The sequence below is a fragment of the Peromyscus californicus genome, unplaced genomic scaffold, assembly GCF_007827085.1.
Source record: "Peromyscus californicus insignis strain IS unplaced genomic scaffold, ASM782708v3 Scaffold_11__1_contigs__length_118956290, whole genome shotgun sequence".
In the NCBI taxonomy this organism is placed as follows: Eukaryota; Metazoa; Chordata; class Mammalia; order Rodentia; family Cricetidae; genus Peromyscus; species Peromyscus californicus.
In genome coordinates, this window is record NW_026294402.1 from 9,732,625 (window position 1) to 9,746,016 (window position 13,392).

Below are 13,392 nucleotides of genomic sequence, written 5' to 3' on the forward strand. Positions count from 1 at the left end.
AGCAGCTGAAGGAGAGAAGGGTCTTTCTAAACATAATTCCTTATTGATTCTTTGGGAACTTCCCATCATGAACCCTAATTCTGCTCACCTCCCAGTCCTCCCATATTCTTCACTCACCCCTGCAGTGCACCCCCAAAAGAAAAATTTAAAAAATCAAACCAAAACAAAACAAACTCAAAAAAACCTCTTTCCTGAGAGAAGGGGTTCTTTTGGCTCACAGTTAGATGTGCCATCAGTGATGGTGAGGACGGCGCAGGCTCACAGTCACAGGTGCAGTCTGCGATGATGAGGAAGGCACTGCAGCGGTCTGCGATGGTGAGGAAGGCGCTGCAGCGGTCTGCGATGGTGAGGACGGCGCAGGGTCACAGTCACAGGTGCGGTCTGCGATGATGAGGAAGGCTCCGCAGTAGTCAGTTAGGTAGCGGGTTATGTTGTATCCACAATACTGAAGCAGAGGGAGATGGATGCTGGTGCTCACTCTCCTTTGTATTTGTTCCAGGTCCCCCGTCTATGGAATGGTGCTGCCCACATTCAGGTGGGCCTCCCCACCAGTTAGCCTAATCTAGACAATACCAGCTGTAGGGCTGGAGGCTTGTGTTCTGGATGACTCTAGATCCTGTCAAGTTCATAATCAGTGCTAATCATCACAGTATATGAAAACATTTATATAGTTAAAAGTTTACTGTTTCCTTCCATTTTCAAAAGAACTAACAAATTTTCCTGGGCCTTAAGGCTGTTGTGACTGTGTCTATCAGCCCTCAGTATGCATCTTAGAAGCCCTTCCTCCATGTTGTCAATATAATGAACTGCTCTCTGGAAGCTACTGGCTCCTCTACACCTCGGGACATGTACTGTAGCATATATTTTCTATATTCCTCCCTTCTCCAGTCCCATGTCACCCAAGTTACTCAAAGATCTAACTGTGTAGCTCTCAGCTTCTCTGATCTGACCTCCACCATTCTACATTTAAAGTCACATCCTCACTACTCGTCACCCACTACCAAGTTGTGTCTTCTTGAGTCCTGATTCTTCTTTTGCCAAATTGACATGGTGTTTTCTGAGAAACTCTTTCACATTGAGGTTTTAATGACTATGTCTGTCCCTTCTCAGCTGTGTTTGACTAGGAACTTTAAGAGACTCTATATCATAATTCAAACCTATGTGTCTGGGTGGAAGAACTTTACTCCAGCAAAGGAAACACTTCAAAGATGTAAATTTTGAGCATCATTTAGATTATAGTGTCCTAGTAGTTCAGCCCATGTCTACTACATCTGTACAGTTGATGGATCTTGGTGATACAGCTATGATTAGAAACTTCTAGGAAGTAGGATACAGCCTATTTCCAACACAATCTCTTCATAAAATACTGTTGATAAAGTGTCATGCCTCAAGGCGTTTGATTTTTGGGGTATGTGTGTGTGTGTGTGTGTGTGTATTGAGAATCAGGCCCTTATGCGTGCTAGGCATGCACTCTATCATAAGCCGCATCCCTAACCCCAATGGGGTTTTAGTGGCACCTCTCTGTCTTCATGGAACCATATATCCCTTTTCATCCCCATCTTTAGGTATTGCTTCACCTATGGCTAGTGGTTACCTTCCAACCTCACTTCCCCTGTGTTTACGAGTCTCTAAGCTTGGGTAGGAAATGACCTCAAAGAAAATCTTTTCGTAGAGGAGAGAAGTAAAATGTCTAGGCTTAGCTGGCAAAGTGAGTCAATGTCAGAATCAGCCTTCAGTGCCTGGCCCTTCAGTATTTACGTCTGAGAGCAAGGTCTGCCATGCAAGTACTTGACTGGATTCCTAGTTTCACTGCTGACTACGTGTGGGACCTAAAATTGTTAGTCTTTACTCACCTTTCCTTATCTAGAAAACAGAGGGGAAGGGTACAAGAACTGAAAGAACACGAAAAAGAGTTATTTTGAAGTATCTGAGAGCTCTAAGAATTATTTACCCAGAAGAGTTTGCTTAGTTCAATGTCTGGTGCAAACGTTCCAAATAAATGACCCTTGGTGTTGCTACTTCCAGAAACGGGGTAGCAATTGCTCCTGCTGAGCTTGCTTCTGTGATCCTGGCAGTCCACAGAGAGAGGACAGGCTGTGTCCCACAGTGTGTGCGGGCCTGGAGTGGGGTGCTGGAGCAACAGAAAAATCTGGCAGAACAAGTTTTTAGTGGTTTATGTTTTTGTATTTTCAAAGTATTGGAAAATAAACCAAAGGTGAAAACGCAAACCTAGAGATAGAATGGATTTCATTGTTAATGACTGGATAAAAGACACTTCAAATTCTGCTCATTCTGAAATGAAACACAAACATCATGGCTGACTCTCTGGGCCAGCCTCTTCTTTACCCTACACAGTGGTTGCCTTGGGTTTCTGCTTAATGTGGGGTTGGCTGCCGTTCTTGTGTGATCAGAGGAGGCAGAGAGCAAAGGAGCTGGGGAAATGCTGCCCTTGGCTGCAATTTGCTCATCACTAATGGGACATCAGGACTCTGGAGGGACAGGGTTAGAACATTTGGTTAGTAACAGAAGCCTCATTCATACTAACTTGAGCAGACAGGAAGTCACTCTAAAGATGCCGCAGTGTATCAAAGAATGCAGAGAAACCAGAGACCCTCTGCACTCTGCTTCTACTCTCTCTAAAGCAGACTTCCGTAACAGCTCCCAAGTTCAGTGACTCACTAAGCAGCCAGACAAGTGCCTCTGGTCTCACTTTCTCAAGTCTACAATCTTAATGGATGATAGACTGGCCCAGCATGGGTAAGGTCTGCCCCATTTACCTACCTTCTAAGGTAGCTCTGGACTCACCGCCACTTGATGGTCAGCCTCCAGGTTCCATGATGGTCATGGAACCAGGAGAACCTTGATCCTAGACCAGCTCTCTGAAATATAATAGGATGGAAATGGGAGGCTTTAGACCCAAACAGACTTACCACTTACTGGCTCTGTGACCTGGAAAAGTGAACTTAGCCCTATGAGCCTGGGTTTTCTTATCTATAAAAAAATGCATACCTAATGTATATCTAATGATTGGTTAGGCAGATGCTGGAGAATAACGTCATCATGTTTAAAATCCCTGGCATATAAGGTGTATATAGTTCTATGAATTTCCTTTCCTTAATTCAGAAATCTCCAAGAGGGCGAGTGGTTGTCTATAAATAAGAAGGGGAGGGGAGAAGTGGTATAACTTTCTGAAAAGCATTTTAACCTTGACTTTCTTTGCAATTATCCTGAGTGGACATTAAATAATTTAGGTCTGTGGCCAGAGTCATAGAAGCCATGCTGTGGTGGGTACAGCTCTTGCTTTAGAGACAAACTGTTTGTTCAGGGTAGCAATGATGAATGTTTTATCCTCTTTAAACATTTATTGGTATGGCTCCATGATCCTTCAACATTGCTCGGTGGATGGGAGATTCCCAGAGTTCAGTCTATTCACTGGGTAAGGAAACGTAGCAATTTGGCATTGTGACCTACACAGACAGGTTGCTGTGGAGAGACACACAAAAAACAGCAAGCCATTGACTCGTCCTATAAACTATAGTTTACAGAGTTACTACGGTGAGCGTTGTGTTCCTTCTTATAGGAATTTTTCCGGATGAGGAAACTGAGACTCAGACTTGCCTAGTGACAGCGTTGGAACAGAAGCTTAGCTTGGACTGCTCCCAGGACCTTTCCTCAGAACACATTTGCGATGCTGCTCCTCACACCTTGGCTTTATTGCCAGGTTTTGTGGCTGTGGTGTCTGAATGAGGCTGCCCCACATAGACTTATGTGTTTGAGTTCTTGGTTCCCATGTAGTGAAACTGTTTAGGGAGAATTAGGAGGCATGGCCTTGCTGGAGATGTGTTACCAGGGGCGGCCTTTGAGGTTCCAAAAGTCCATCTGAGGTCCAGTGTCATTCTCTAGTCCTGCGGCCTGCAGACAAGGATGCAAAGTTCCAGCACCATGCCTGTTGGCTTCCCACCGTGATGATAATGGGCTAATCCCTCTGAAACTGTAAGCACACCACCAAATAAATGCTTTCTTTTATAAGTTGCAGTGGTGGTGGTGTTTCCTCATAGAACATTAACTAAGACAGCAGCAGAAGAAAAAGGTCTCATTTAATAAATGCATCTCCACAGAGCATCGTCCCTTCAGCATGAAGGGGCCCAGACATCCTAGATCTTAAGTGAGGAAGAAGGATCTGGGAACAGCCTAGATGCAGCAAAAGGCTGAGTCCAGACAATAACTCTTCTTGTTATACAGCCCATCACAGCCCTAAATGCAAAGTGATGGGATTATATAAAGAAAAATTCATGAGTGATATTCAGAAGGTCTCCCTGACCTGAGGGCTATTCTAACTTATTTAGAAGATACCAATAAAGGTAAAGTTGAACTCTGGAAGGAGTATAAAAAGAAGCTAGAAATTTTGTGCTTCCTTAAACTTATTGGTGTTTCCCAACTTGGTCAAAGTGTGAGCACTCTGAGTATGTAGCTGCCTAGGGTAGTGTGTGCATGTGTGAGAGATATTTTTCTCTATTCCAGTAAAAGAAGGAAGCATGCTTAGGTATTGGGAATAACTCCTCATGTGTTTGAAGAATCCTTTCCCTATTAACTTGTGTGTTAATTATGGGGATTGCTGTTGCCTCTAAACTAATTTCATTTTCTTCTGTGCATCCCATTGTGTTCCCGGCTAGGTGTCCTTGGGGGAGCAGATACTTAAATTTGGTGTTGTAGGCAGGAACCGTAACTGAGGTGGCCGAGTGCTTGCCTCATATGCTAAAGCCATGGGTTCCATACCCAGCACCACAAACCTGGGTATGGTGGACACCTGTAATCCCAGCCACTCGGAAGGTCAAAGAAGGAAGATCAGAAGCTCAAGGGTACCCTCCGCTACATAGCAAGGTTGAGACCAACCTGGAATAAATGAGATCCTGTCTCCAAAAACCAAAATAAAGTTTGTTTGCCTTTTTAAATTAAAGGTTTAAACATTGTGCACAGAAGCTGTAAAGATGGCTCAAAGGTTGAGAGCATCTGGGTTCTTCTAGGAGATCTGGATTCAATTCACAGCACTCACATAGTGGCTCACAACCATCAATAACTCTAGTTCCAGGGGATCTGATACCCTTTTCTGGCCTCCTCAGCTATGAGGCATGCAGGTGGTACATAGACATACATGCAGGAAAAACACTTGAACACATATAATAGAAATAAATAAGTGCCCTTATAATGCTTTTTTTTTTTTTAAAGATAAAGTATAACAGTGCTCTTGGCTATAACTGAATTGAAATCTTAAATATGTCTGTTTTATTTCCTTTCTGTCTTTCAGCTCCAGGGCTCCTTGAAAAGAAAACAAATAATCAACCTGTCTCCTGCCAACAGCAGGGGACCCAATGGCTTTGCCGACGGCTCGTTCCTCGACGTCAAAAGGATCAGGGTTGGGGAGAACCTTTCCACAGGTCAGGGGCCCCTCCCGGTAAACAATGGACAAAGTCATATGATGCCAGGGACCCTGACCATGAGCCAAGCACCCCTGAGGAAGACTAGCACTCTGCCCCCTCCTACACACTCTCCTGGCAACACTGTGTTTAGCATGGGCTTGAAGGAGGTGAAGAAAGAACCGGGGGCTGCCCTGTCTTGCAGTAAGCACGTGGATGACCAAATGACACAGGAGAGTGTTTTTACTAATAGGTTTGGAGATGACCCTGGAGAGCAACTGATGGACCCTGAGCTGCAGGAACTGTTCAATGAGCTGACCAACATATCAGTACCTCCCATGAGTGACCTGGAGCTGGAGAACATGATCAACGCCACCATTAAGCAGGATGACCCATTCAGCATTGACTTGGGTCAGCAAAGCCAGCGGAGTACACCTAGGCCTTCCCTGCCCATGGAGAAGATCATTATCAAAAGTGAATATTCTCCTGGTTTGACACAAAGCACGGCAGGTTCTCCCCAACTGAGGCCCCCGTCAGCTGGCCCTGCATTCTCCTTGGCCAACTCTGCTCTCTCCACTTCATCCCCAGTCCCCACAGTCCCCCAGAGTCAGCCTCAGCTTCAGACAGCATCAGGAGCAAATAGGGCCCTGCCAAGCTGGCAAGAAGTGTCCCATGCCCAACAGCTCAAGCAGATAGCTGCAAACCGCCAGCAGCATGCTCGGATGCAGCAACAGCAGCAACAGCAACAGCAGCAGCAGCAGCAGCAGCAGACCCCTCCCAGCTGGTCAGCCTTGCCCTCCTCTGCTGGTCCATCCCCAGGGGCATTTGTGCAGGAAAAGATCCCCAGTCCTTCATTCAGCCAGCAGCCATTCAGCCCACAGGGATCACCCATGCCGGGGGTAGCTGGCAGCAGCAACCAGTCCAAAGCAGTGGCCAACTATACATACAAGGCTAGCCCCTCAGCCCAGGCTGGACACCTGGATGTGCTTCTGCAGCAAAAGCCTCAGGATCTCAGTCGAAGTTTTATAAACAACCCACACCCAACCTTGGAAGCCCGACATGGCAACACCAAGCCTTTGTTCCATTTTAACTCAGACCAAGCAAACCAGCAGATGCCTTCTCTTTTGCCTTCCCAGAGCAAGCCTTCTCTCCTGCACTACACTCAGCAGCAGCAGCAGCAGCAGCAGCAGCAGCAGCAGCAAGGCTCATTGGCAGCTCAGCAGCAGCAGCAGCAGCAGCAGCTGCAGACACAGCCACAAAGCTCTTTGGTGGCTCAGCAGCAGCAGCAGCAGCAGCAACACCAACAGCAAGGCTCAATAGCAGCTCAGCAGCAGCAGCAGCAGCAGCCACCGTCCCAACCCACCCAACCTTTATCAAGCCAGCCTTTGCTGAGGTCTCCCTTGCCACTTCAGCAGAAGCTCATGCTTCAGAAAATGCAGAATCAGTCCATCGCAGGCCTGGGATATCAAGTCACTCAACAGCACAGACAGGTAAGGGCTCTGGTACTCAACCCCAGAGCTCCCACAAATGATTAATTTGGTTATTATGGGATATTCTTATGCTTGTGGTGAGACATGATTAATACCAGAAACCCATCAGTTCCGGTGGGCTCATAGGAGCTTGGTTCTCTTGGTACATCTAGAGCAAGCACTAATGTTTTCTTATATGCTGTCATTGCTTTGGGGCTTGCCTTGGTGATATATCCAGTTGTCAATCAGATCATGACATGCTTGGTGTTCATTTATCCAACCAGAAAATTGGGTCAATATGAATTGAACGCTATTACGTAGAAGACAGTGTGGTTAAGGTTGAGCATTGGAACAAGGCTAGAGGTATGTTGAGAGTAGTCACTGATGTGGCCAACTGTTGCATTCACTCCCCAGCCTCTCCTATAGATCCCACGTGACTCAATGCTCACAATTTGTTCACCAGCCTGAAACCTCAGGCACCATCTAGAGACAGAGCCAAGTACCTTAAACTATCACTTTAATGCTTCGTAGAAAGAGCAATGACATGAGAACTCTAAGGCCTTCCAGCAAGAGGAATCAGGAAGGGCTTCCATAAAGAATTATGCCTGGGGTAATGATAAAGGATGCAGTAATCATGACAATAGCAAAATAAGAAACTAAAAACAGAAATAAATCCATAGTTGTCTTAGGTCCTTTGGTTTTAGATTAAATAGAGGTTTAATTCTACCCTGGTAAACAGTGTTAAGAAATTGGTCACTCCCCCAGAACATCTCCAGGAAACTCGGTAGAGCAATCTCTTCCTGAAAGGAAGGAAGAAGTTTGAATATTTCATTGTTCATGTTGTTGGCAGATGTGCATTACCATGGGACAGCAAGTTGTATGGCAGAGAATGAAAAACTGCGGACTGCCAGCTGAGGGGATAAAAGATTTCAGCCCTCTCTCCCCACCCCCACCATGCGTGCGTGCATGTGTGCGTGCGTGCGTACGTGTGTGTGTGTGTGTGTTCTAATTATGAGCCATGGAATGGACTTGGGTAGACTTGTGTATATTTTACAACATTAATATGGCATAATAGTCATATAATTCTTTTATAAAACAGACAATTTTAGATGACTTAAAAATGTATCAGAGTACTTCCTTCCAACACCACATGCAAGCATTTTGTCCGGGATAAGCATGGGTTCAAACTCTCTCTTGACACTCCTTGTGTGCCTCCATAAGCCACTTGCAGACGCTCTCTCTGCTGCTCCTCAAGCTATGGTGGAGCAGTGGTGCTAAAAATAGGGTCTGCTGGGCTAGTATGGAGAGTGGAACAAGGCGATTCCCAAATAAGACCGCACAGTAAGTGAGGGTTATCCTCATTCTAGTGTTAAGTGCCACAAATAATCAAAATGTTTCCTTTAAGGAAGCAAGTGCTCATGAAAAGGAGGCTTCAGATTAACACAGGCCATACTAAGGACATGAATTCTAACGGGTAAACAGTGCTGCAGAAATAAAAGACACGTGCTGCTGGTTCTTCAGCTACCTAACACTGCCATAGCCATGTAACAGGTCAATTTCTCTGACTAGATTTACAACCATGGAAACAATCAATGATGACATAGTAATTAAATGTATGTATTGATAACTTACCCTACAGGGAGGTTGACTTCCATCTCTCTGGCTTGAGGTGCCTCATTTAACCCATATAAGGGTTAATTATTCCCATTTTTCAGGTCAGAGAACTGAGGCACAGACAAGCTCAACATCTTTCTAAACTCTGGTGATTAAAAGCGAGCTAGAAGTCCCAAGGTCTGCTTCAGAGCCACTGAGTCCAGCCACGAGGAAATATAGCTCGTGGGTAGGATTTGTGGGGAAATGAATGCCATAGTAGATCATTAGAAGGATCATCAAGAAACTTTTTTCTTCTATTAATCCCTAGTAAAATAATCTGCATAAAAGATTAAGGTCTTTGGGGACAGAACATTTCTGACTTCTTCTAGCTTTCAGAGCTGTTAACAAAAGGATTTTTTTAAATCTGTAAATCCTTGAGTTTCTTGATGATAAACATTGTGCAGCTAACAAAAACACACAGTCTCCAACAGGAAATATATATATGGTGCTCCCACCACCAGCATCCTCCATCTTATTCCTAGACGCACTACTGGTATCACCAACTGTGCACACCTCTTCATCCTCATCTCTCCATCCTTCCCAGCTTCCAGGGCTCAAGCACACCAATGCATGCTGATAGCCAAATCAGCAACCGTCTCTCAATGGTCAAGACCATTTCCACATTTGTCAATGAGTATGCCAAGAAAATATTCATCTTTTAAAAACAACCTTAAGAAGGGGCAGACATGCTGAGAGCACTTCAGGCTAAAGGTCTGTCTTTCCTCACAACAGCCAGTGGCCTCCCATTGCATGGTTCATCTTGACTTACTGGTTTATTAGGACTCAAAATGTTTTTTTTATTTCCAAAGATCTTCCCTCTTGAACTAAAAATGCATTCTCTTTCAAAGCCATATGGCCAGTTGCCTGAAAGTGTGAATATTTCTGTCCTAACACTGGATCTATGCAACTCAAATGGATTCTATATTTGGTTTAGAATTCTCCATGTCTGAAACTCCTAGAAGGGAATTCAGCCAGTGAATGGATGGTTTGTTGTGACTGAAACACAAATTTATACATTCCCCCTTAGTAGAAAGCCAAGTTCCTCAATCAAATCCTAAGAGCCTCATCCCACTCTCCCTACCTAGCCAAGAGGATCCTCCACATTTCCTATCAACCATCGGTTTCAATCAAGCAATAGCCAACCCTCCTTCCCACCTTCTTATAGTGATTTTGCATATGCCTTAAATACAAAGACCCAGAGCTGTTTTCAAGCTGCACTAGGTACTGGTGGAAGAATCAGCTTAGCTCTCGTATTCTGACAATACGTCTAAGCATTACTAGTCAATGAACGTGCAGACAGAAGATAGAAGTCTTGAATCAAATAAAAACCACTTTTTTAAATGGAAAATCATCTTGAATCCAAAGTTTTATAGAATATAGCATCCAAGCCTCTGCTGGAGGCTGGAGGTTAGCTGGAAGGTCATCAAACTGGGCCAGTGTCAGGAGTTAGATTTAGAGACAAGATCCAGGTCAGAGGAAGAAAGGAGTTAAAAAGCAAACAGCCTAGGAAGCAATCAGTAGAGAGACCAGAAGAAGCAAGAGGCCTACGGCCAAAGGTGAATGTAAGGGGTATGAAATCTGGAAAGGAGATACGAGAGAGCCTAAGAGAAGCTAAGCATTTACTGCCGAAGACCTGTGGCCATTTGGTGACTTCAGTTATGAAGTACCTTGGCTACATCTTGCCAAGAAGGAAAAAAGTTGATACAGGCTAGTTATGGGCTATCATTGGCAGGCCAGAAGCATTACATTTATATTTTCATTTTATCTTTGCTATTTTATCATTTATCTTTGAAGCTCACAAAGAAAATTTTGGTTTTAATTCTTCATAAAACTAATGCTTAGACCAAGACACAAAATGAATTTCTAAGCTGCAATTCTGAGCAAGTGCTTTGAACTTTCAGAACTTCAGGGGATTTCACTGACTTGCCTTCTCCAAATCCATGGGCCTCTTCAGTCTCCTGGTCTGTCCCTCCTCCAGAAGTCTAGAGTCAAGGATTCCAGGCTAGCCTCAGATCTGCTTCATTCTTAATATTGCTACTACCTTGAATTCATGCACCTATTAATTCAAGAAATGTGGAGTGCCTACTGTGTGCCAGGCACAGTTCTGGATTTGGATACTACAACTGAGAGAAAAGATGAAGTATAGAATCAGTGATGGGGCTTGTAAAGGTCTCTCTCTCTCTCTCTCTCTCTCTCTCTCTCTCTCTCTATCTATCTATCTATCTATCTCTTAAATTAAATAAACAGGTGAATTTTTTTTAATGAACTCTTTCCTTCATGTTACAAGCATACTCTTCTCTGGTTTCTAGGCTCATGTGGTGCATCCCAGATAAAGATGAAAATAGATCTCTGTGTGTGTGCAGGTACGTGTGTAGGGATATGTGTGCAAGTGTGTATACATGTGGCAGCCAGAGGTCAGCCTCTGGTGTGTTCCTCGGGCCCTGTCCTCACACAGGCTGGCCTGCCAGAAAGCCTCCGGCCCCTCTCACCACCTCCCTAACTTTGGTGTTCCAAGCACACCTGGGTTTGTCATGTGAGTCAAACTCAGGGCATTGTGCTGGCACAGCAAACACTTTACCAACTGAGCTGGCTCCTCAGCCCAGGACTTAATTTTTAATGCAAAGATTGTGAAGTTTGGTTAGATGTTCTAAATTATAAAGAAAATGCTTCCGTCCTTTTGCTTCATCCATTAGGATTTAAGAGCCTATTCAGAGTCACTCCCAGTTTCACAATAAGATAAAATTGTAATTCTTACATTCATTAATTCATGTAGTAAAAACACGTCAAACACCTACAGTATATGAGAAACTGAGAATTAAAGATCAAAAGGCCTTCTTTATATGCACTTAGTCTAAATTCTCAGGAAGGTATAGATCTCCCCATCAATGAGCTTTTGGAGGAAGGCTTAGCATCTGCCCTGCTTTGTGGATTCTCACTAGACTCATACACAACCTTGTCCCAATCCTTCACAATCCATCATGAGTAAAACCACAGAGACGTTTATTAAGCCATCACGATTACTCTTTTTTTAATAATTTTAATTTTATTAAAATTAATTTTAAACCAAAACATTTTACCAATAAATAAGAAAGTTTACAAGGTAGCATCCCCATCTGACAATCTTGGGCATAACACATGCACCAAATTTGAAAATAAAAATTTTTTTTAACTTCCTTTTTTTTTGTTTTGGTTTTTGTTTATTTAAAAAAATATGGAACGCTTTATGAATTTGCATGTCATCCTTGCACAGAGGCCATGCTAATCTTCTCTGTATCGTTCCAATTTTAGTATATGTGCTGCCGAAGTGAGCACCACAATTACTCTTAAACATGTTAGTATATCCTTTCACAGAACAGATCTATTTGCTGGGTACCCATTTTCTATTCAATTTTATTATATTATTCTGGTATTTTTGCTCATGGCAAAATGGTATGTATTAGCATAGAGCACCAACTCCTGTATCCATTGATAAAGAAATAAGCACAATAATAGGGGAGGATGTCAGCCTTGAATCATAATACACAAGGCCCAACTCTACAGTCAGGAAAATCGCTTCTTTTATTCTCATCTGAAGGCCTTCAGAGTGGCATATACTCACAGGAGCCTTAGTGCATTAGGGACTCATTTAGCCTGCTGAACACCAAGTTCTGAACTAGCAAAAGAAAGGGTGTAGGGTTAAGAAATAGATTTGATCTTAGAGATAGAAATGCAGGAAGGTTAATGGAAAACCTGACAGCTATTCCTGTAACAAGAGCCTCCTCTGCACCTATTCTAATTAGTCTTGCTTTTTCTAACCAGTTGTCAGTTGTTATTTGTTTAGAGGGCTTTGTGGTTTCTTTTGATGAGATCCAAAGAAGTAAAAAAAAAAAAAAAAGAGAAAAACCATTTAGAGCATTAATCAGTAAATTTGCACAGTCATGGTTCATTGGAGGCAGAAACAAAACTGTGAGATTTGGAAGGTTTCTACAATAAGGCATTTGAAATTAGAAAAAAAAAAAACTGTACAAATGTTTAGCCTGCTAGGATGAGAGCGGTGTCACATGAGTAGATCATCTTACAGTTCTACTTTTTATATTGTATTTCACCACTGAAGATCAAATTTACATGTGCATTTTCTTGACACACTCACACACACAGGGTGGGAGAGAGAGAGAGAGAGAGAGAGAGAGAGAGAGAGAGAGAGAGAGAGAGAGAGATCTAAAGTTCTAAACACTAATTACATAACAGGGATGGAAGTTGGTGAGATGAGTTTGAACTGTATTCTCCAAACAATAAATCTAGTGGTTTGTAACAGTGAAAAGCTGTTGTCCTCTGTGACCTGCAAAATCAAGTTTTCAAGGTCTCCCAGGATGCAAGTGAGGGGGCGGCTGACCTGCTTTTTCCCTTCCATTCCTCTGTGAATTCCCTCCACCCTGAATCACAGCAAGCTCCACATTAGCCTTCTCACAGAACCTGAGCTTCAGCTCTGCCTCTGGCAGACAGGGAGCTCTGGTAGCCCCTCCTGGGTGCTCCACGGGTCTTCATGGGTAAACGCAAGAGTGCGCATGCCTCGGGATCTGAGCTTTGGTTCGCATCTCTGCTCTGGGTGTTTGTCCAGTTATCCTTCTCCTCAGTTCTACTTTTTCTTTCACCCTTTTCTTATTGAGCACCTTTGGCCTGGACTCTTCCGTGCCTTCCCCAAGGCAACACTAGAAAGGTACAGGGGCGGGGATGACAGACAATGGACTCATTATTGGCAATAAGAGTTGAGATATTTCCTAGAGGATGATCCATATTAGGGAAAACCATGAAGCTAAGGTGTTGGCAGCCCACCACCATGTCCCACAAGGCTCAGGCACAAATAATGAATGCTAAAT

General features: G+C 43.7%; 1 protein-coding gene and 1 non-coding gene across 2 annotated transcripts in view; one reads left to right on the top strand and one right to left on the bottom strand.

Annotated features, from left to right (window-relative positions):
• Positions 1-13,392, top strand: part of Maml2 (mastermind like transcriptional coactivator 2) — a 334,007-nt gene that overhangs the window by 234,423 nt on the left and 86,192 nt on the right. The window contains exon 2 of the mRNA XM_052752116.1: positions 5,306-6,904. Coding sequence (XP_052608076.1) covers positions 5,306-6,904 — 1,599 coding nt within the window. The remainder of the gene's footprint in view (positions 1-5,305; positions 6,905-13,392) is intronic.
• LOC128106118 (U6 spliceosomal RNA) lies at positions 11,742-11,848 on the bottom strand. Its single transcript, XR_008216603.1, has one exon. It is a non-coding gene; the product is annotated as a U6 spliceosomal RNA (small nuclear RNA).